Here is a 24,134-nt window from a genome sequence, read left to right on the forward strand (position 1 = left end):
TGTTGAACCTATCATATTACTTCTGAAGACATGTATTTTAACACTGAATTCATTTGGGTTACTTTTATGCTGCCTTCATTTGCTTTTTGGAGCTTCAAAGTTCTGGTCACCATTCACTTGCATTGTATGGACCTGCAGAGCTGACATATTCTTCTAAAAATCTTTGTTTGTGTTTAACAGAAGAAAGAAAGTCATACACATCTGGTATGGCGTGAGGGCGAGTAAAAGATGTGAAAATTTGCATTTTTGAGTGAACTATTCCTTTAACCTTTTCCTTATGCCAAGAAGAAATAGTACACATTTATTTTAAACATACAAATTTATATTTAGTTTTTATTAAAGGTGCACTCAGTTATTTTTTGCTTTTAAAAAAGTTTTACTCCTAAAGAAAGAGCCCTCACATGAGATGAGGACTTTGTTGCTCTACACTGAGAGGGTCCCCTCATGGGGTCTGCCATGTTTGGATCACATGACCAGCCAAATACTACTTGTTTAATCTAAGTAACTGCCCTATTATTGGACATTTTCACACATTAATTAAATTAATCATGACTGACTGTGAATAGTGAACTTGTCCAATGGCATCGGTAACTGAAAACTTTTACATTTGTATCATTCAATTCATTATCTCTGATTAATTTCAAAGTGGAAATTCTGCTGTTTTCAAAACTATTGGCAGATAAATTGTGGGACATTTTATCCCATGCCTGAAGAATCAGTGTTCTGACTATTGATGAGCTGGTGAGGCAGACTGGGAGGTGGAGATGCGAGTTGGGTGGATGAATTACCTGTGTGTGTTTGTGTCACATCGCTGAGAGGAAAAAAAACTCCCTCTGAACTGAGAGAAACCACAGTGCCATTGGCCAGAGGGATCATGGGAACATCTTTGAGGGACTGAAGCAGGGTGTCCACTTCTCCATACTCCGACTCCAGCGCACGGAAGTTACACACTAAAAGCTTGGCAAGCTTCTTCAAGTCATGTTCTAAGAAGAGAACAGACACAATGAAGGCCAGAAATGTGATTTCATACCATTCAAACCCCAGCTGTAACATATGTTAAGGAGTTATGCATAAATATCTTCATTTTAAGAACACAAAGGTGTGCATGTGGGCCTCGAGATTACATGAGATTTACGTACTCAATAAATTCACATAGCCTGTGGTATACCTGACTTAAGACTGCCATGCTGCACTAGGTCTCTAGCCATGACGCAGGTGACAGTGATGATTTCTGTGGCCCGTAGGCGGTGGACGCCCAGCGCAGTGAGTAGAGAGTTGGAGAGGCTTGACTGCAGAGCAGGATGTAAGTACGAGAGGCTCAAGTTTCTACACAGATCTTCCCCTCTGATGACATCCTGGATCAGTCGGTCCTGACACACAGCAAGCTGGGAAGGCTGTTTGAATTCCACTCGGCCCTCTATGAATGGAGTCATTTTAGTAAGAGCAACTTCTTTCAGTTTTTCAAGAGCTACAACGAACACAACATTACTTTAAGCTGAAGTTTTGAAAGTTGTGTTCCCAGAAAAGTGTAACACTGGGGCGCTATCAATTCTGATATTTTGAGAATTCCGACCAGCCCGACACAGCAACACTGACTCCACCAATGGCGTGAGTTTGGGGCGGGACTATATTTATTTGACAAATGGCAGACTAGGGTAGTGTTTAGGAAATCAATTTGAAAAAAAAGCATTATTTTTGCTATTCCAATTGTTACCGCAAAATGTAACTGGACTCATGCCTCCTTTTCTTAAAAAAAGCACAAATCTGGGTTATAGTGAAGTACTGAATGGGGACAGTTTTTGAAGGGTTTAAAGGTTAAAATGTTAAACTTACAATTTGCTAAAAACACTTACATTCATTCTTCTGTTAAAACTCATGTATTATTTGAGCTGCAAAGTTGTTTAAATTGACATTTTGCAGCCATTTTAAGGTTTTAGGGCTGTTGACATTACAACATCATGGAAAAGAAGTTGTAAAATTGGCTATAACAGAAAAGGTTAATAAGTGATTTTATCACACTAAAATTATGTTTACACACATACTGTTCCCGATTTAACGTTCAAAAATTGGCCCCTATTCACTTCCAATGTAAGTGCCTCAACATAACCCGGATGTTTTTTTTCAAGGCAAAATGAATTTTTGTGGTACTCAATGATATGCCACAAATGCTGTTAATTAAGCAACTAATAACTTGTATTGAACCCAGAATAGTCCTTTAAAATACTTTTTGGTTAAGTTATTAGCAAAGAAAAGTAATTTCAATGGTGGAGAAATTTGTTTAATTTGGATAAAATATTATGAAAAGCAACAAGCATTCTTCTGAATAATGTGCATGGATGAATTGTATGCAATAAGATCAGAAATATTTAATAATAATTTATATAAAGTAAACAGGCTGAATTTTTGATCAGGTTCAGCCCTTACCATTGTCCTCTTTAGCAGGTAGGCAAGCTTTGCCCTTTAGCAGCTGAATGATCTGATTGGCCACAGGGTTAAAGAAGTCCAGGATCTCACTTGGCTGAGGGATAAACTGTAGGATGTAACAGAGGCCTGCCAGCCCACTGAACTCTGGGTGTTGCTGTAGAATTTACATTGCATGTACTCATTATAATTGTAAATGCTCAAGCAGATAACCAAACCAGCTAAATTTAACACAATAAAAGTTTCAATTTAAAACAGGCAGTGAGCAACAATATCCATCACAAGCTGAAGTTGCAATGCAAATCAATTCAGATTATCTGCATAAATCATGAAATATTCTATTCCACTCCAATCTTACACTAAACACATCCATGGCATGCACAAATAGGTGGGGTATCTCTGAGCGGAGCCACTGGTTCCAGGAACTGTCCCTGTCCACATCCTCTCTAGAGGAAGGAATGTCAAAATCGCCTAGAATATGGAAAAGAACATGACATTCAAGCAACGTTACAACATCAGCTGCTAAAATAACCATGAGATATATATAAACATGTTAAACCTTGGATGATGAAATGGAAACCAAAGCTACGAAGAGGAAGAAAGGCAAAGACGGGCTGTTTCTGAGGCTTCACATCACAGGACGACGTTTCACTGAGCTGGAACGCCAGAGCCAATTCTGTCGACTCCACGTCTTCTTTAATCTGACAAGAAAAACAGAGCCCCACTCAGATGAAGAAGTTCAATGAAATGTTTTTCAACCTCAGGGTAGAACGTAGTGCTATCATCATTTTAAAACATGTTGAAATGCAAAGGGAAAATTATGAAAAACTGTGGATGGACACAATCTCTTATGATGTTAAATATATATATATATATATATATATATATATATATATATATATATATGTGTGTGTGTGTGTGTGTGTGTGGATATATTGAAGCAACATCTCAAGACATCAGCAATGAAGCTAAAGCTTGATCGCAAATGGGTCTTCCAAATGACAATGACCCCAAGCATACCTCCAAAGTTGTGGCAAAATGTCTTAAGGACAACAAAGTCAAGGTATTGGAGTGGCCATCACAAAGCCCTGACCTCAATCTGATAGAAAATTTGTGGGCAGAACTTAAAAACCATGTGCAAGCAAGTAGGCCTACAAACCTTCACCAGTTCTGTCTGGAGGAATGGGCTAAAATTCCTGCAACTTATTGTGAGAAGCTTGTGGAAGGATACCCAAAAAGGTTTGACCCAAGTTAAACAATTTAAAGGCAATTCTACCAAATACTAACAAAGTGTATGTAAACTTCTGACCCAAAGGAAACGTGATGAAAGTTACAAAAGCTGAAATAAATAATTCTCTCTACTATTGTTCTGACATTTAACATTCTTATTATAGTGATCCTAACTGACCTAAGACAGGGAATGTTTACCATGATGAAATATTAGGAATTGGGAAAAACTGAGTTTAAATGTATTTGGCTAAGGTCAGAAGTATGAAGTCAGAAGTTTACATAAAGTAATTTACATTGAAGTCATTAAAACGTCTAGGTTACGTATGTAACCTCCGTTCCCCGATGGAGGGAACGAGACGTTGTGTCAGAGAAGCGACACTAGGGGTCTCTCTTGAGCGCCAATATTCACCTCTGAACTATGAAAAAAGGCCAATGAGAGTTGGCATAACCTAGACGTTCCCCTTCTGTCGCTCTCTCCACGATGTGTCAGAGAATCGACACTAGGGGTCCACTTATAAGTGCCATGCGCTGAGCCGTGTACGTGAACTGCTGATACAGGTGCGAGCAGGTATTCTTACGTGCAGGACGACCAACTGTATCAGGCTGCACGTACCCTTCCCCAATGCCCCATTTAAGCCATCAGGATTCCTTATCGTTACCCTGGAGGGGGGAACAATGTTTCTCGCATAGAGCAACTAAGGCCGGGGCCCTTACACGCATTGAGGGAAGGGGGTCTTAGCCCTTATTCAGGGCGGAGAAGACCCTGCGGAGGCCACGCCTACCCGAGAGGGGAGGCAAGTTTAAGTGGCAAAACCATCAGAGGCCTGACTTAGGGCCTATGTGGAAAAGTTGGTGCGGTGGTGGATCCAGCCTCATAGAGGGGGGAACATACAGCACGGCAACCGAGGCAGCCGTGACTGCCTAAGGGAAACACGGAAGTCCGCTCACCAGAGGGGACAGAACCGTGGTGTTACACACAGAGGGAGTCCGAAGGAGGCCTTACCTGTGGAGCACCTATACCAGTACAGGGTAGCTTGTGGTACCCGCAGTGGCTTGGGTTGGCGAAGTTCCTCCGCTGAACTGCGACCCACGAGGGCTAGGGAGGAATCAACCAGTGTCCCAAACCTGGGATCTCCTGGGAATGAAGGCGACTGTTTCCCCTGGTTAGGGGGAAGGGCGCTAGGTGCAAGCAATTCACCCGGTCAGATCGTGGGCGTGCTACCGAGTTCTACGGGCTCGGTACCTGAGAAAACACGGGACTTGGAGATTGTAGAATCTCGCAAAAGTGTTAGGTGTTGCCCAGCCCGCTGCTCTACAAATGTCTGCTAGGGCAGTGCCCCTAGCCAGTGCCCATGAGGACGCAACACTCCTGGTGGAGTGGGCTCGGACCCGCAAGGGGGGGGGGCACGGCCTGGGTGTGATAAGCCAGGGAAATGGCGTCGACAACCCAGTGGGCGTAGTCTCTGCTTGGAGACAGCGTGCCCTTTCTGCTGTCCCCCAAAGCAGACGAAGAGCTGCTCAGAGCGCCTGGTGCTCTGTGTGCGGTCCAGATAAATACGCAAAGCCGCACTGGACACAGCAGTGAAAGGGCTGGGTCTGCCTCCTCCCGGGCAGCGCTTGCAGGTTCACCACCTGATCCCTGAAGGGTGTGGTAGGAACCTTGGGCACGTAGCCCGGTCAGCGGTCTTAGGATCACGAAAGTGTCTGCCGGACCGAACTCCAGGCAAGCGCCGCTAACAGAGAACGCATGCAGGTCCCCGACCCTCTTGATGGAAGCGAAGCCGATCAGCAGGGCGGTCTTCAGAGAGAGGGCCCTGAGTCCAACTGAGTCAAGCAGCTCGAAGGGGGTCTCTGGAGTTCCGTGAGGACTGACCGAGAGATCCCAGGAGGGGAACAGGTTAGGCCGGGAGGAGTTATCCTCCGGGCACCTTTTAGGAACCTGATGATTAAGTCGTGCTTACCAAGAGACTTGCCGTCTACCGTAGTTGTGGTGGGTCAGCGATAGCGGCGACATACACCTTGAGGGTGGAGGGGACAGCCTCCTCTCCAGCCTCTCCTGAAGAAACACGAGCACTGACCTAACTGCACGACTTCTGCGGGTCTTCGCCTCGGAAGAACACCAGTCCATGAACAGACGCCACTTTAGAGTGTAAAGATGCCTGGTAGAGGGGGCTCTGGCTTGATTGATTGTATCTATGACGGTCGATGGTAGGTCGGCTAGATCTTCCGCGATCCCATCCAAGGGCCAGACGTGGAGGTTCCAGAGGTCTGGGTGCGGATGCCAGAGCGTGCCCCGGCCCCTGAGAAAGAAGGTCCTTCCTCAGGGGAATTCGCCAGGAGGGGCTGTCGTGAGGAGCGTGAGGTCCGAAAACCAAGTCCGTGTGGGCCAGTAAGGGGCTAACAGAATGACTTGCTGCTCGTCCTCCCTGACCTTGCATAGCACCTGTGCAAGAAGGCTCACTGGGGGAAATACGTACTTGCGCAGCCCCACGAGGCCAGCTGTGTGCCAACGCGTCTGCCCCGAGGGGAGCCTCTGTCCGGGCATACCACAGCGGGCAGTGGGAGGTTTCTTGGGAGGCAAACAGGTCTACCTGAGCCTTGCCGAACCGGTCCCAAATCAGCTGGACCGACTGGGGGTGGAGCCTCCACTCTCCGCCAGGCAAGCTTTGTCTTGACAGCGCGTCCGCTATCACATTGAGGTTGCCGGGGATGAGAGTGGCGCGCAGTGACTTGAATCGCTGCTGACTGCAAAGGAGGAGACGGCGGGCGAGCTGTGACATGTGGAGGGAGCGTACTCCGCCTTGGTGGTTTATGTAGGCTACGACCGTGGTGCTGTCTGTCCTGACTAGGACGTGTTTGTTCCGAATTAACGGGAGAAACTTCTGCAGGGCCAGAAAAACAGCCAGCAGCTCTAGGCAGTTGATGTGCCAGCGCAGCGGGCCTCGGTTCCACCCCAACCCAATTTGGAGGCGTCGGTTGTGACCAGAACGCGTCGGGACACCTGCTGCAAGGGTACTCCTGCCCTTAGAAAGCAGAGGTCTGTCCAGGGTTTGAAGGTTTGGCGGCAGGCAGAAGTAACTTTTACGTTGTGTGTGCTGCGGCGCCATGCTCGTCTCGGGACTCGAGTCCGGAGCCAGTGCTGAAGTGGTCTCATATGCATCAACCCGAGCGGCGCAGCCGCCGCGGAGGATGCCATATGCCCCAGGAGCTGTTGGAAACGTTTTAGCGGGACCACGGTGCCTGGCTTGAAGGAAGCGAGGCATTTCAGCACTGACTGAGCACGCTCGTTGGAGAGACGTGCTGTCATTGAGACTGAATCTAACTCCAGACCGAGAAAAGAGATGCTCTGGACCGGGGAGAGCTTGCTCTTTTCCCAGTTGACCTGAAGCCCCAAACGGTTGAGGTGGCTGAGCACCTGGTCTCTGTGTGGGCATAGTAACTCTCGGGAGTGGGCCAGTATGAGCCAGTCGTCGAGGTAATTGAGTATGCGTATGCCGGCTTCTTGGTGCGGAGCAAGAGCTGCATCTGCGACTTTCGTGAAGACGCGAGGGGACAGAGACAGGCCGAAGGGGAGGACTTTGTACTGATACGCCTGGCTGTCGAACGCGAACCGTAGGAAGGGTCAATGTCGAGGGCGAATTGAGACGTGGAAGTACGCGTCCTTCAGGTCTACCGCTGCAAACCAATCTAGATGCCGGACGCCAGATAGAATTTGTTCCTGGGTGAGCATTTTGAACAGGAGTTTGGACAAGGTCCGATTGAAAACTCACAGGTCCAAGATCGGTTGTAAGCCGCCTTTCTTGGGTACAACGAAGTAAGGGCTGTGAAACTTCTTCATTTCAGTTGGAGGGACAGGCTCTATCGCGTCCTTTAATAGAAGGGAGGCGATTTCTTCTTGCAGGGAATGGGCATGTTGGCCGTGTACTGCGGAAAAATGTACGCCCATGAAGGAGGGCGGAGACCTGGCAAACTGAATTGCGTAACCGAGTCGAATGGTCCGGTGCAGCCAGCGTGACGGGTTGGGCAGTGAAAGCCATGCCTCTAAACTCCGTGCTAGGGGCACCAAGGGGACGAGTTTTTTGGACGTACTCGGCGGGGCTTCGCGAGCGGTGCGGAACAGGTAACGCGGCGCCGGGAGGCAACGTGGCGTCCCGAGGCTCTGGTGCTGAGAATAAACTCAAAGCACTTACCTTGCTCCGCGCATCCGGCAGGGGGCGGGTTCGTGACTGAGGAGGAGGTCTGATGCTGGCGTCCTCTGGACTCGTCTGAACCGGCCGGCCGGGGAACAGTCGTGGGGCTAAAGGCGGGGACACCGCGTCCATGGAGCCGGGACTGTTGAGGCCTGAAAGCAGAGTGCCGTGAGAACGGCATTTGCGGGCCATGTGCCCCAGAGACAAAGGAAATAGCTCTTTTATTGAGAATTTGGGGGGCAAATGAAAAAACAAAGGATTCTCCTCCCGGCCCTCCACCGTGGGACGGAACGGTCTTACCACCTCCGGAGCTAACGTCTTGGGCTCTGGGTACGTTGTCTCAGGAGCGCCTGGGAGCCTTCCGGGTCCTCGAGGGGGTCCGTGAGACAGGGGGCGTGCGCTTCCCGCGGTTTGCTCGACGCTGGGGCTGAGAGCTGGGCCCGGGTTGAGGCAGAACAGGAGCTTGTCTTCTGGCTGCTGGAGGACGCCCTCGGCGAGCAGACGGGGCATGGGCCGTGGTGGCAGGCTTGCGGCGAGGCATGATGTGAGAGATGGCCTCCGTCTGCTTCTTTACCGTGGAGAACTCCTGGGCAAAGTCCTCGACGGTGTCGCCGAAGAGGCCGAACTGGGAGACAGGGGCGTTGAGGAAGCGAGTCTTGTCGGCTTCACGCATCTCGACCATGATCAGCCACAGTTGACGTTCCTGGACCACTAGCGTGGCCATCGCCTGCCCGAGCGCTTGCGCTGTGACCTTCGTCGCTCTCAGGGTGAGGTCGGTCGCTGAGCGCAGTTCCTGCAGCGTGTCGGGATCAGGGCCACCCCCGTGCATGTTGCGTAGTGCCTTGGCTTGGTGGACCTGCAGGAGAGCCATGGCATGCAGGGCGGAAGCGGCGCGTCCGGTGGCACTGTAGGCCTTCGCTGTCAGCGAGGAGGTTGCTCTACAGGTCCGGGAAGGGAGTACGGGGCGTACCCGTGGCGTGCTCCGCCGTCGAGGGTGGCGAGGGCGGACGAGCCTGTGGCGGTGTGACGAGTGGAGAAGGATGCTCTCCACGAAGACGTCAGCTCGTCATGCACTTCCGGGAAAAACGGAACCGGGGGGGGGCGAGGCTGTGAGCGGCGCCCAGACCCCAGGAACCAGTCGTCCAGCCGTGATGGTTGTGGGGAGGATGGAGGGTTCCAATCCAAGCCCACGCTGTTGGCTGCCCGGGAAAGCATGTCGGTCATCTGTGCGTCGGCCTCAGCCTGGGCGTGCAGGCCCGAAAGCGTCAGCCCAGGTGAGTCCTCAGCATCAGATACCACGCCCTCTGATGCCGCGGCGAGCTCATCTGCTTCCATCGCAAGAGGGTCGGCAGACTGGCTGTGAGGCGAGTCGCCGCCGCCTCGAGCACGGACGGGAATCAACGAGCGTGCTGGGGTGCGGGTGGTCCGAGGGGGCGTACCCGGCGGAGCTGCACCCGCTGCCATCCCCAAATTGCCTCCATCACCAGCCGCATCGTCCTCAATCTCGTGGGAAGAAGGAGCAACACGGGGGGCGGCTGGAGTGGCTTGCTCACGGTTGTAAGCAAGCCACGACCGCAACGTTGTCATGGTCATGTTCTCGCAGTGAGAACATGAACCATCCACAAACGCAGCCTCGGTGTGATCGCTACCCAGACACACGAGACAACGCCTGTGGCCGTCTGAAGCGGAGAGCACTCTACCACATCCAGAAACAACACAGGGGCGGAAAGGCATCTTTATAAAGACGCGTCCTTAAAAGGACGTTCAACGCCGCTGTGTTTTGCTCTTTTAGAGGAAATTACTCTTTTAAATAAAATCACTCTTTTATGAAAAAAACGTGTGAGAGTTCTTTAATCTGCGCTGTCGAAGCACCCAGGGGCAGGAAGTGCACAGCCGTGCAACAGGAGAAAGCCGCTGTTGTGCGCCGTAGAATCCAACAGCATGCAGCAGAGGGATAGCAGGAACTCTGTGTGTACACGCAGCAGTTGCAGACACGACCATCGGCTCCGAAGAAATTTTCTGAATGAACTCCCGTATTTGCGCCGCTTAAATACCCGTATGTCCGGGGCGGACATGCAAATACTGGTTGCCAACTCTCATTGGCCTTTTTTCATAGTTCAGAGGTGAATATCGGCGCTCAAGAAAGACCCCTAGTGTTGCTTCTCTGACACAACGTGGAGAGAGCGACAGAAGGGGAACTAATTTTTTAACCACTTTTTTTTGTATTAGCAAGGATTTTGGCAAGTCGTTCAGAACGTCTAAATTGTGCATGACACAATTTATTTTTACAACAATTGTTACAGATTGTTTCACTTTTAATTGTTTCACAATTCCAGTGGGTCAAGTTACCTGTGCCTTTGAAAAGCTTAGAACATTTCTGAAAATGACGCTAAGCCTTTAGGCAATTAGCCAATTACCATCTAATTGGCTAATGGAAGTCAACTGGAGGTGTACCTGTGGATGTATTTTAAGGCCTACATTCAAACTCAGTGCCTCTTTGCTTGACATCATGGGAAAATCAAAAGAAATTAGCCAAGACCTCAGAAAATAATTGTGGACCTCCACATGTCTGGTTCATCCTTGGTAGCAATTTCCAAAGGCCTGAAGGACCATGTTAAACCGTACAAACAATAATACGCAAGTATAAACACCATGGGGACATGCAACCATCATACCGCTCAGAAAAAAATATGTATTCTGTCTCCTAGAGATGAACGTATTTTGGTGCAAAAAGTGCAAATCAATCCCAGAATAACAGCAAAGGACCTTGTAAAGATGCTGGAGGAACCAGGTAGACAAGTATCTATATCCACAGTAAAATGAGTCCTATATTGACATAACCTGAAAGGCTGCTCAGCAAGAAAGATGCCTCTGCACCAAAACACCATCCCAACCATGAAGCATGGGGGTGGCATCATGTTGTGGGGGTGCTTTGCTGCAGGAGGGACTGGTGCACTTCACAAAATAGATGGCATCATGAGGAAGGAAAATTACGTGGTCATAATTCTGACATTTCACATTCTTAAAATAGTGATCCTAACTGACCTAAGACAGGGAATGTTTACCACAATTAAACATTAGGAATTGTGAAAAACTGAGTTTAAATGTATTTGGCTAAGGTGTATGTAAACTTCTGACTTCAACTGTATATATAAATTCCTTTGTTTGACCACTTTAATTTTAATAAATATATAATAAAATGTGGTTAAAAATGATAAAACTACAGATTTAGTGTTTAAATTGAAGACACAAATGTATTTGGACATTTTCATATAAAGTGAATTGAGTTTGCTTGCTTTGATGACGTGACATCTACTGTACTTAATACTGTGTATTAAGTGCCTAAAACCTTTTTGTGTCCACTGTATATTGCAAAACTTTTATTTACCATATTTTATAGATATTTTAGGTTCCAGTATCGATATTATTATTTTCATATTTGGGATTAATTTAATTTCCTACAATACAGTTATTGAAGAAGCAGAAGGTCGTCGAAGCAGAAAATAAGCAGATCTGCTTCAATGAATCACTGTACTGGACAAAAGTGTAGCAAACGTTGTTGACATCATTTCAATTGTGTTCCAATTTTGATATTGTGATCCATATTGTGAGTGATGTATTGAATCATGAAGTATGTTTAGTGACGTGAATCACAACATGATATAGTTGGCAGTACCCAGCCCTAGTTAGTCTTGTCTCCAGTAAGCAGAGAAGTATGATTTAAATACACTAAAAACAACTCGCAAATTATCTCTGGTGGTCGTAAGAACAGAGAGTGCAAACGGTCACTGCAGAAACTCCAAACAAATGAAACTCTCTCACTGCACTTTGATAATAATCTTTCTTGCATGAAAATTGAATGAGATGGGAGTCTAAAACATTTTGGGTCTCAGGAGTATAAAGTAGCAGAACATTTGCATAACTCCACAACCTCCAAACACAGCACATTAAAAGCAGCTGCTTGTAAGATGCCATTTCAAAAGAACTTAACAGAGCCCAGGTAAAATCTGTGAGATGGTGGGGCTATCCAGTGTGTGTGTGTGTGTGTGTGTGTGTGTGTGTGTGTGTGTGTGTGTGTGTGTGTGTGTGTGTGTGTGTGTGAGAGAGAGAGAAAGAGAAAGATAGAGTGAGCCAACCCAACTTGCCTTTTTAGGGTAAAGCATTCTCTTGACCACTAGCCAACGCTCGACACCACCAGTATGTGTTACCTCCAGAATATTATTGCTCAGATCTCGGCGGATCATCGACACCTTTCGCTTCTCTGCCTAATAAAGGTCAAACAAAATGTTGTTAGATGTGTTTTGGGTTGAGACATTAAAGGAATGGTTCAACCAAAAATTTATTTTCTGTCATACCATCATGCCATTCTAAACTTTATGACTTTCTTCCACAGAGCATAAAAGGAGAAGTTTTGAAGAATATACTGTTTGCTCTTTTTCAAGCCATTACAATGAATGGGGACTGGAGTGTTGTAGTTTCAAAAAAATGCAAAAGCACCATAAAAGTATTACACACATCTTACATCTTCACATACTGTATACAGTATTCATATACTATATATGACTTCATGCACTGTAGTATGTGAGAGTATCTTTTTTATTTCAGATTCACTTTTCATCATTTTAATCACAGTTTAGCTTCTTAAAAATGTACAAATATCAAATAAAATCAATTTATAAGACAACATGTAATTGCATTTTTAATAATGATACAAGCTGTTTTCACTGTTTGAAATTTCATACACATTTGTAACACAAAATGTTCACAATGTTGGAACCTAACAATGAAAATAGAATTCCACATATCACATTTTACTATTACTTTATCAGGCTACTTTTAGTGCTACTTTATAAGTACAATGTAAAAGATTTATGGGGATTTGCACATGTTTTTACCAAGCCACTGTATAGATGCTGCAAGACCCTATTTGTTAAATTCTTCAATATTAACAGTGTTTGTTGAAGATCAAATATTTTGTAATGTATATTTGTCCCTTTAAATATTTATATATTTATACACTTAATACATTTACTACATCACACAATATTGTTACATGTTTTAATATGGATTATTTGTATGATTTATAAGCATTTACATTTATACGTATAATATGCGCTAAAATGGTAATGTCTCTTTAAGAGTACTGGCAGCTCCGCAGGCAAGTTTGTTTTTTACAGTTGGGCGCACATTAACATAGATAAGCATATAGAGAAGTTGCAAGGTTGTTTTGAACACGTCTGTGCAATGTGTTATTAGAATTCATGTTTATTTTAACTTTTTGATCAACAACGGACTGTAAACAATAGTAAGGACAATAAAACAGACATTATGAAATGAAAATGGAGTGCTTGGAAAGCATAATGTATATGTACATACATTCTCAAAATCAAATCTACAAGCTCTCGAGTATTGCAACACCTTTACCTTCTAACAGACATCTAACAGGTGCATTATACTGTTCTGTAACGATACAGCAAAATGGAGAATTTTGTGAAAACTGTCTGTGGAAAAGTTTAAGCAAATCACAGTTGACCCAATAAAGTAAATTTCCTTAGAGTGCGTGCTCGTGAAACAAAGCATGCAGTGAAAGGATATCGGAGCTAAAGTTCTTCTTCATCACTACACAACTCAATCACTGGTGAGTGAAATCTTATTATTTTCTAGCCAGTGGCTAATAACAGATATTATTTAGTCATACAGCACAAAATTTGGGGGCATATGCGAGTGATTTATCTGCAATATAGAGGGCTGATACAGCAGTAAATGTGACTTGCGCTCTACATTTAAAGTCTTCAGAAATCATATGATAGATTTGGAAGATAAACAGACTGGAAACTAAGTCATTATTCACGGAAACCCTTGACATCCACCCTAGCTCCCATGAGAGTATATAGTTCAGACAAGTTTCATGAACCGGATCAACTGATTCATTGGAAAGATCTCATAAGAATGAGCAGTTCATAAATCTGCCGTCCCTACTTCTCTGCTTCAGGAACATTGAAAGTTCCAGTTCCATTCATTATAAATGCATGAAAAAGAGCATCCAGCTCATTTTAAAACAAATTGTCCTAATTGGAACGTTTAGAACAACATAAAGGTGAGCATATAATGACAGAATTTAAAGTTTTGGGTGAACTATCTCTAAGTTTCTGTTGGAAGGCACATTCTTCACCTCATTGATGATGGTGATGGAACGAAGGCGATGGAGGAAAAGAAGTAGCGAGGGATGCACATCATGGAAGAGGTTTTTTGTCTGGTAGTTCTCTGATCGCAAAGGGAGGTGGATATGTGTGGCCCATCTTAAATAAAAATAACACAGGGCTTCTTAATAACAATAGAAAAAAACATAATACTTTACTAATTAAAACGTGTGGTAGAAGTCAACAATGGAAATTCAAAGTTTTTTGTGATTTTGTTTTACCTGTGCTCAGCAATCTCCTTGGCTACAGAGACCACAGGTCTTTCCTGCTCGACCCAGTGAGGCAGGATGTATCCCATGGGGTCGCTGGTCTTGTCGAATTGAATGTGGAAGCCATTAGAGTGGATCTCAGGACAGTCAGTGACTTTGAAAACCGATTTAAAACCAATGCCCTTTTGCCCTGTATTAAAGTGGAGAGTAGTTTGTAAAAACAAGACGTGGAACATGGGGACATGGTGACAGATAAAAAAAAAAGCAGTGAAAACAGAATTTTTTGATTCCTGATTAATTATAAGCTGCAAAGACTTTTACTCATTTTTACAACATAATGTACAATGTGAATACCAAAAAAGACAGTATTTCAAGTACCGATGTAGCCATATTTGTGTTTTCCTTTTGTGCTCCTGCCAACATCACAAATGGCACGAATGTTCTTCTCCTCAAATCCACACTCGTTGTTCAAGATGGTAATGCAGTCTTTCTCCACCACAAAGGTCAGAGCCGGCTGCTCTCCCCCATCAGGATAACTGTTATCATCAGCATTCTGCACACAACCAAAACTGTTTCAGTGGCTGTATGAAGTGATGCTTTCCTCTAGAGTAGTGTTTCCCAAACTGGGGTATGCGTACCCCTCGGGGTACGTGAGGTGACAACGTGGGTACACAAATACAATTCTGAGATTTACCATTCTTTTAATTTCATCACAGTCTAAAAGAACATTCAAACCCAGTTCATGTATTTCTCATTGGCAAAAATAGTGTCATAAAGGTCAGATAAATATGCAATGAAATAACCCTATCTTTTGTGGTTAAAAAAATGCATCTACTCATGCGTTGTGCATCACACAGGTTTATTTTTTTTGCCAGCTCAGCACACTTAGCTTAGTGATAGCAAGTAAAATTTATTTTACCTGTTTTACCAGACTTGCACATGTCAGTCGTCCACGATTTTAGTTTGTCTGTTTATTGTTGTTGTTTTTTCACAGTTTAAAATGTAATTTGTATTTAACGTTAGATGCATAGGGAGTTTTGATTCTGATGGTATAGGCTAAGTTCATAAGCTTTGATGATAGGTGTCAGACATCCGGTGCGGCTAAATAGTTTTCCACATTCACATGCAGTAATTTTCACTCACATTTGCCTGCACACTAGAGACCTGTTTTTACATTGTTGCATGATGTTTTTTCAGCAAATGAGCTCAACCTTGCTAATAGTGTCAAATGTGACCTTGAGCTGACCGCGTAATTGCACAAATACTTACCCGTAATGCTCGAAGTCGGCCGGCAATGCATAACTTGAATGATGCGCAATTCCAGGCAGAGATCTAAATACTATTCTTGCGTACCGTGCAACACGATGAGGCGGGAGTTTTCAAGTTATGCAGTTAAATCATATCTAGCATACCCATCTCAATTGGTAAGCCATTTATTCAATATGTATATGATTCATATAACATGTAAAAAACATACACAAATATAACACGTTTATTAATAAAAGGGGGTTGTTTTACAAAGATAATTGTACATAATAAATAAATATACACATTTTCAAAATACCTTGTGTAAATGTTATCTATGAGTTACAGGGGGGTATGTGAAAGGATGTTGAATGTTTGGAGGGGTACGCCACTGTAAAAAGTTTGGGAACCACTGCTCTTCTAGAGAAGGTATTGGTACTGACCTGAATGAGCTCCAGAACAAAGTGGGTGTCCTTGCTGTAGAGCTCGGTGGAGAGACGTTCCAGACTTCGCCCCAGTCTCGCCTGTTGCTTTTTCATTAAGTTCTGACCCTCCTTGTTTAGCTCGACACCAATTCCGAACTCTGTTTTCCTACAGTATCAGAAGGGCGGCAGTGGCAACAGCATTAGTTCAGACCAAAACCAATTGTTGCTTGTCACAAATGTAGCTGGTTAGGATCAAACATGGAAGATAAAGTTTTCAGTGCTTGTCACTTGGTTAAGACACAGTGTGAGAGCTGAATGAACCTGATGTCCTCTATGATGGCTTTGTGCCTGTTGTCCATTTCTTCCTCCGGTTGAGTGGCAGGTGTCTGGTCTTCAGCTTGAATGTCACTGTCCTCATCTCCTCCCTCCACACTGATGTCCATCTCTTCATCGTGCTCAGACAACAGTTCAAACATCTGCTTATCTTCATCATCATCATCATCACTTTTATTGTCTGAAAGAAGAGAAGTATTTTCAGGACAAAGGAAGTGATTTGCTGGACTATTTCCTACAAAAAAATTCCCCACTCAAGTCCACAAATGTTTGACAAGGTTTCTTGCACATAATTGTTGTAATTTCCTTTGACATGACTATTTTCCATTTTTATCTCTTATCAACTGAAAAAACAGGCTGTTTTGCTACTGTTCCAATGTGTTCCAAGGTGTTAACTGGTTTTCCATGACCCCACTGCTAGGACTTGGGCTGCAATGGTACACAAAATTCAAGGTTTGGTATGTACCTTGGTTTTGGGGTCACAGATCTGTATGGTTTGGGTACAGCAGGGAAACAAAGAATCTTTCTTTAAATTATTTATTTTAAAAACACAGTGGTTGATTTATAACGGGGCTCAAGCACATTTAGCAGATACTTAAATCCTGTGTTCTCAAAGACTGAGTATGGTCACATATCTACAGCAAAAAATCCTCCTATGCCATTCATTATTGCTTTATCTCTGACTGAGCTTGCAGCAAGAGGCTGCTCGAATGCCGTGTCGAGACTAATATGCACAGGCAGTTTATGATTTGCTCCTGTAAGCTCAAGAGACACAATTGAGTCATCATGTAAGATGTGCTTCCTGAGACATACTCAACTTTGGTGAAAAAGAGCTGACACGCCTTCGTCCTGTTCACTACTCATTGCCAGTATTACTGTATTTTACGGCAAAAACATAATGCTCACAAAAAAACGTATTTTTAGTAATGGTGGTGTGTCTTCAATCTCTGGCTTATTTAAGTCAGACATGTTTATATTTTGTTCCATCAAAGTTGGGAAAAATAGTGAGCTAGCTAGTATAAACTTCACATGTATTTATCTGATCTGCAGTTTCTAGTGTACCGTGTGGCGCTGTTTTGTTAAGCTTTGTGCTGTCTTTTGTGTTTGTGTTTTTCGTTATATGTTGTTTTAATATTGGTTTAACGCATGCTATGTAATTCGTGTGATTGTGTTTACCATACCGAAGACCCTGTATCTGTTCTGTTCGGCATGCGTACCTGTACCATTTCAGCCCTAGCTAAGACAATTTCGAACTTCAAATGGTGGTTTCTTTTTTTTTTATCCACTTTTCTCCCAATTTGGAATTCCCACTACTTAGTAGGTCCTCGTGGTGGCGCGGTTACTCACCTCAATCCAGGGTGAGGAGGACAAGTCTCAGTTGCCACCGTTCTGAGACGGTCAATCCACGCATTTTATCACGTGGCTCATTATGCATGACACCATGGAGACTGCATGTGGAGGCTCATGCTACTCTCTGTGATCCACGCACAACTTACCATGTGCCCCATTGAGAGCTAGAACCACTAATCGTGACCACAAAGAGGCTATCCCATGTGACTCTACCCTGCCTAACAACCCGGCCAATTTGGTTGCTTAGGAGACATGGCTGGAGTCACTCAGCACACCCTGGATTAGAACTCACCACTCCAGGGGTGGTATCAATACTCACTGTACCACCCAGGCCCCCACAAATGGTGGTTTCTAAGAAATATTTAAAGGAATATTTTGGGTTCAATTCAAGTTAAGCTGAATTGACAGCATTTGTGGCATAATATGTGAACAATATACCACAAATATTAATTTAGACTTTGTTGCTATGATGCCGTAATCCCTGTAATTTTGTAGTCTGTGGCAAAAGTAAGGATTTAAACAGCTCAAATAATAAACAAGATTTAACAGAAGATTTAATGTAAGTGCTTTTATAAAATTATATGCTTCACATTTCTGAGTTTAAACCATACAAAAACTGGCCCCATTCACTTCCATTGTAAGGGCCTCACTGTAACCTCGATTTGCCAAAATGAATTTTTGTGTTAATGAACATTATGCCACAAATGCTGTCTACTGAGCTTAAATTGTATTGAACCTGAAATATTTATTTAATGGTATTAGGAGCTGTTCACACAAGATGCGTTTTTTGACCATTGTGAGGCATCTTGCTGTTTTCAGTGTCTTACTCTATGAGCACCATGTTTTTGAAATTCTGTGGCAATTAAAAAAATAGAAAAAAATAAACGTCTCGAGATGCTTATCCCATAAGCATCACCATCTCTAAACGCATTCATTCATTAGGCCATCTTTTGACTGAACTATTAGATTAAAAAATTTATTTCAAAACAGCAAAAAAATCTTGTTTTCCATTCAATTGCTCCTTTAATGAAAACATTCTTAAAAGGACTGAAAATGCATCTGTCGGATTCAGAGGTAGCAAAGCTCACCCTGCTGACGGGCTCCTCTAGAGCTGCTGGAGGAAGTGCTCAGTACTGTTTCCTCTTCATTGTCCACCTCATTCAAACTCCACACAGATGACATATCACTCATAGAGTCTTCTATCACCACAGACTGCAGGGAATGTAAAGTATGTCATGAGTAACATTTTCAGTGACTTACTTCCTATGATTTACACCGATCAGTGATCAGGCTAATCGGTGATTTCAACTAGAATTCAAACCTTGTTTATCTGTGAGGGAACTTCAGGAGCAGCTGGTAAAACAAGTTTGTTGTTAAAGTCAGCTCTCCATTCGGTTATACCGAGCAGGAGGCCCATCTGATGGAGTTTGTTCAGGTAACGTGTGTCTGAACGTGCAGCGTCCAGGAGGAGGTTTTTAGATTTGGCTTGACCGAGCACTTTAGAGAGAGGCTCCAAAAACACCTGCAAATTGTCATCAGAATCAAATTATTAGAAACTCCTAAACATAATAATACATCTAAATGTAGCTGTATGGAGTTAAGACAAAATAAATAACTCATGGGTAGTAGTCGACCAATATTTTTTTTTTTAATGGCCCATGCGGATGATGACATCTACAGAGCATGCCTATATATACTAATATATACATAATTTAAAGGGTTAGTTCACCCAAAAATGAAAACTCTCTCGTAATTTACTCACCCTCATGCCATCCCAGATGTGTATGACTTTCTTTCATCTGCTGAACACAAAAGAATATCTCAGCTCTGTAGGTCTATGCAATGCAAGTGAATGGGTGCAATAATTTTCAGATCCAGACCACTCTTGTGGTTAAATCCATATCTTCTGAAGCAATATGATTAATAATTAAGTCCTTTTCCCTTCACTTTCTGTTTTTGGTGATTCACATTCTTTGGGTATATCGCCCTCTACTGGGCAGGGAGAATTTATGATAAAAAAAATCACTTAAATATTGATATTTTTTCTCACCAACCATGTGTTCATGTCTGAACCTATGGATTTAATCACTGGAGTCATATGGATTTCTTTTATGCTACCTTTATGTGGGTTTTGGAGCTTCAAACTGTTGGCCACCATTCACTTGCATTGTATTAAAATACATACCTGAGATATTCTTCTAAAAATCTTCATTTGTGATCTGCTGAAGAAACAAAGTCATACACATCTGGGATGCCAGGAGGGTGAGTATATCATGAGAGAATTTGCATCTTTGGGTAAACTATCACTTTAATAACAGCAAATGAGATGTTAAAAAAAATTTAATTAAATGAACACTTTACACAACGTTTACTCAAAAATTACTACAATATTGTTTCTGTTTACAGGGCACTGTTATATTATTAATATTTAAAATTGTCTGACTAACTGGCCGTGCTATTATAGGAAGGACGAAACAGTACTAGAGTTGTTAGGGAATAAAAGAGTGATCTTCTAACCTCCCGAAGAACGTGGCCCTGATAAATGACACTTGGCACTGGTTGCCATGACAACATCCTAGATATAGCAGGTTTTCCCCCTATGAGAGCCTTTGCTACCCACCCACCTGCTGCCAAGACATCATCTTGTCTCAACATATTTGTCTCCAGCAACTAAAGTTTACTTGAACCTTAAAGTCATGATGGGAAATTATCTTTACCTATTAATATTTGACTTAAACTACTGATCTCCCAAATGAGCTGTTGGTCTGATAAAGGCTGGTGGCTTTCAGGTTGAATGAGGGAAATTTGAAGACAGATTCATTTATTTCACTTCTCCAATCAAGGAAATGAGCAGCACTGCTTGGTACCTGCTGCAGGAGTTCCTTGCAGATTCTTGTAGGCATTCGTGTGATGCATTCAAGCACAAACCTAGCCACGGCACTGAACGAGTAGCCATCTTCCCCTGGCATTATTTCTGTATCCAACCAAGAATGCAAGCAAGACATTTACTATTATTAAACAGATAGTGCACCAAAATAAAAAGTGTTGTCATTTATTCTCAACCTCATGTTATTCTAAACCCATATATAACTTCCTTTCTTCTGTGGAACACAAAATGAAATGTTACGCAGAATGTCTTTTCCATACAAAGAGAGTGGATGGTCATTCTGCCTAACATTTACTTGTGTTTGAAATCATACAGGTTTGGAACAACATGACAGTGAGTAAATGATGACTATCCCTTTGACATATTTTAATCACCAGACACCTGTGTAAACTGTGTTTATGGATGAAGGAAAGCCAGTGACTTAAAGCCAGATAAACAAACCAGTTTACAAGAGTTTGGTTTAAATGTCAGTGATTAAAGCTTGCGAATACATGATGAAGTGTGGTGACACTTAAGATGTGAGAAGAGCACATCCTACCTTTCTGAGCAATTGCTACATTCAGTGCACTTTCCATGTGATTGGCCAGAAGTGCTGTGGGGGTGTTAGGTATCCCATAAGCCACCACAATGGAGACCAAGTGGCCAGCTGTGCCGACCGGGTCCAGAACCTGTGCTGCTTCTGAAAAGTGTTTGTCCCCTGTGTCAGCACTAACCCTCAGTAGCACACCAGGACACAACTCAAGGGCCAACAGTTCTGTCTTACCTGGAAAAAAAAATAAAATCCAATGAGATCCAATGCACAGATTATTACATTTTACCATTCAATCTTTACAACAAAAGAGCCCTTTGAAAATGTCTCTTTCTTCACTGAAATCAAAGACAGAGTCTCTTTTAAAGAGAAAAGCCAATATAATAGCTACCTGAAAATAGCTAGTTAGTGAACTCTTAGATGTCTCAGATGCTATTTCCTACCAATTTCCAAAGCTGTATGGCTTTCTTTTTTAAGTAGAACAAAAAAGTTGGACAGAATTTGGAAGAATGTTCACTGTGTTCTTTTGCATTTAACCCAAGCATACAATGACCAGGGGCAGTCAAGCTGCAAAAAGCACGAAAAAAAACCACCATCAAAGTAGTCAATATGACTTGTGTGCTTTATTCTTTAAGTCTTCTGAAGCCATACTATTCTGTAACTATGCGGGAGGAACAGAAAGCAATTTAATTCATCTACTATGACTTCTTGTCCTCAGGCATAGCTTTCCATTGTTTTGCATATTCAAATTAGCATAGTGAGTTCAGTTGACAGAAGTGAGAAGTCCAATGGTTTCTCTCATCACTGATGCAAAATCTGTCAGAATGCTTTAAAGAGGTCATGACATGCATTTTTTACTATTGTAAAATGTTCCTTGAGGTTCACTTATATTATTTGTAAAGTTTTTTGCACAAAAACAGTTAAGCGTGATTATTTTCCACCTTCATTCTGACCCTCTGTCAGAAACCCTAAGTTTTGGTCCAGCTTCTCCTTTAAGACCTGACAGTAAATACCCGCTGTTGTGATTGGCTCACTGCTCATTGCTACTAGGCAGGGCTACGGAAGTGATAAGGTAAAGTAGGCGTTGATGTGTTGCTGTTGAGGCGGTCAGATGCAAATGTCTACCAGTGTGACATCACAATGTGGAGGAAGTAGAATACGAGTCATTTTGGTAGTTTGGTTTCAACAAATGCTCTTTTTTCAGTGAATTAAAAAATTGTATCCACAGTTTTCCTGAGCAACCACTGGGAGGCACCATGATGATTCTAATTGCCTGCTTTCTGTTTCTGGTCTCGAGACGCAATACAAAAACTACTAAAACGAGTGATCCAAATGGAGAACAACAACCATTTACGTTTTCTTGGTAAAAATGAATTTCAGGCTCCACTTGTGCTGTTGTTGGCTGTCATTACATAACAGTAACTATCCTCGGACCATCACTTCATGTCAGGTTGTATAATGTCAGATGAGGCACTGTCAATAAAAAAACAGTCATCTTGACTTTGTGAAGTATCTGCACTATACAGCCATATGTTTTTTGACAATGTTTACAAATGTAATACCTTAAACATTACATTACCCACTAAGAATATACACCGATGCGAGTGAAAACACTGGAGACCGGATATTGGAAACAGTCGGATCGGGGAACACTTCCGTGTTCAGAAAAAAGGTGGATAGCACAATGAATTCTTAAATGTTAAAAGATTGTTAAAAATATTAAAGGAAAATCTGACTGAGATTTGAGAGAACCTTATCAGTGAATAGTGACTTTCAGTTTGTTCATCACAAAGAGCTTTCATATAGTGGGAAAACCATTTGAACTACTATTATGGTGTTTTTATGATGCATTTTTTGTCATTTTTGGTGATTGACTGTCCATGGTCGCTGTATACTTTTCATGTATGTAAAAGAGCAAGAGAAAAAGTCATACAGGTTTGGAACAACATGAGCTTGAGAAAATTACTTTAAGATCCCTTTAAGCGACATGCTTTTAATGTTTCTGCGGATGACCTACCACAGTACTTATCGATGAAGTCTTTGAGAGGGCCATGGTTGGGCTGAAACACCAGCTCCCACTGACTCCACTCCCCCAGTTCCTGCAGCAAAGGGGCAGACAGCAGACTCGCCAGTGCTTGATCACGGCTCACATCTCCCAGCAAACCCACTGTATCTGCCACACATTCGCTGATATCACACAAACACACACGCATGTATCCAGGATCAATCAACCAGCGTTTTGACAATCAAATCAAATTTACAGAACATAGGTTTCAACAGGGTTCCCACACTTTTTGACCAATGAATTTCCAATAACAAAACTAGAAAAATGTATATTCACTTTAAAATTTCTAGGTCTGGAAAATAGAAGACCATTAAATAGGTTTAACCGATTAATCTTTGCTGATTGTTGCTGTTTGGAACTATTGGTTATCTTCAAAAAACTATGTTGATTGTTGCCAATAGATTTTTTGTATTATTATTTCTTCCGTGTTCCTCTGTGGCCGGCGCTGAAGGAGTCTACCATTAGAACTGCTTGGTTCTATAACAGCGGCCTCTAGAAGTGAAATAAAACAATCACTTATATCTCGTGGGGATTTGCTGTATCTAAATCTTTCATCATTGACAATATAAATCCATATTTTAATCCTCACTTCAATGCATAATGTTTTATTTTGATTAGATAATCAAGTGTTTTCAATTGAATTACGGACATGCAAGGAAAAATGTGAGATAAGGTGCTTCTCAAATGGAAGGCTGTAGCCTCGTTAGGCTGGATATCTCGGCTGCCACATCATCAAGCATTATTGAAGGCCGTCTCAATTGTGAGAACACTTGAAAGGCAGCCTCAGTTCATTCAGTTAATTTGTTCTGGTTATTATTGCGATTTTGGTTAAAGAATATGCAGCATCTTGATACATTTTGATTCTTGTAGCCTCTGGCCCCATTTACTCCTGGTATAAGATGCACCTGGTCACTTAAATGCATCTCCTTTGACCACTTGTGTTCGGATTTGGAGGGGAGGGTCTCTGATTCCATGATGGCATACATCAATCACTATGTTACTGTGTTACTGCCAGATATTAAAGCACAACAAAGTCAGAAAAGACAAATA

General features: G+C 43.0%; 1 protein-coding gene across 1 annotated transcript in view; it reads right to left on the reverse strand.

Moving 5' to 3' along the window:
* LOC127633122 (uncharacterized) overlaps positions 1 to 24,134 on the reverse strand; it is a 69,616-nt gene that overhangs the window by 30,021 nt on the left and 15,461 nt on the right. Inside the window, exons 14-29 of the mRNA XM_052112000.1 lie at positions 23,037 to 23,206; positions 21,029 to 21,253; positions 20,471 to 20,577; positions 18,925 to 19,125; positions 18,692 to 18,815; positions 16,242 to 16,434; positions 15,939 to 16,086; positions 14,629 to 14,803; positions 14,263 to 14,440; positions 14,014 to 14,140; positions 11,987 to 12,106; positions 2,981 to 3,122; positions 2,780 to 2,892; positions 2,425 to 2,578; positions 1,169 to 1,417; positions 789 to 983 (exon numbers count right to left, since the gene is read on the reverse strand). Of these exons, the coding sequence (XP_051967960.1) occupies positions 789 to 983; positions 1,169 to 1,417; positions 2,425 to 2,578; positions 2,780 to 2,892; positions 2,981 to 3,122; positions 11,987 to 12,106; positions 14,014 to 14,140; positions 14,263 to 14,440; positions 14,629 to 14,803; positions 15,939 to 16,086; positions 16,242 to 16,434; positions 18,692 to 18,815; positions 18,925 to 19,125; positions 20,471 to 20,577; positions 21,029 to 21,253; positions 23,037 to 23,206 (2,621 nt within the window). The remainder of the gene's footprint in view (positions 1 to 788; positions 984 to 1,168; positions 1,418 to 2,424; positions 2,579 to 2,779; positions 2,893 to 2,980; positions 3,123 to 11,986; positions 12,107 to 14,013; positions 14,141 to 14,262; positions 14,441 to 14,628; positions 14,804 to 15,938; positions 16,087 to 16,241; positions 16,435 to 18,691; positions 18,816 to 18,924; positions 19,126 to 20,470; positions 20,578 to 21,028; positions 21,254 to 23,036; positions 23,207 to 24,134) is intronic.

This window comes from Xyrauchen texanus, chromosome 40 (genome assembly GCF_025860055.1).
Source record: "Xyrauchen texanus isolate HMW12.3.18 chromosome 40, RBS_HiC_50CHRs, whole genome shotgun sequence".
Taxonomy (NCBI): Eukaryota; Metazoa; Chordata; class Actinopteri; order Cypriniformes; family Catostomidae; genus Xyrauchen; species Xyrauchen texanus.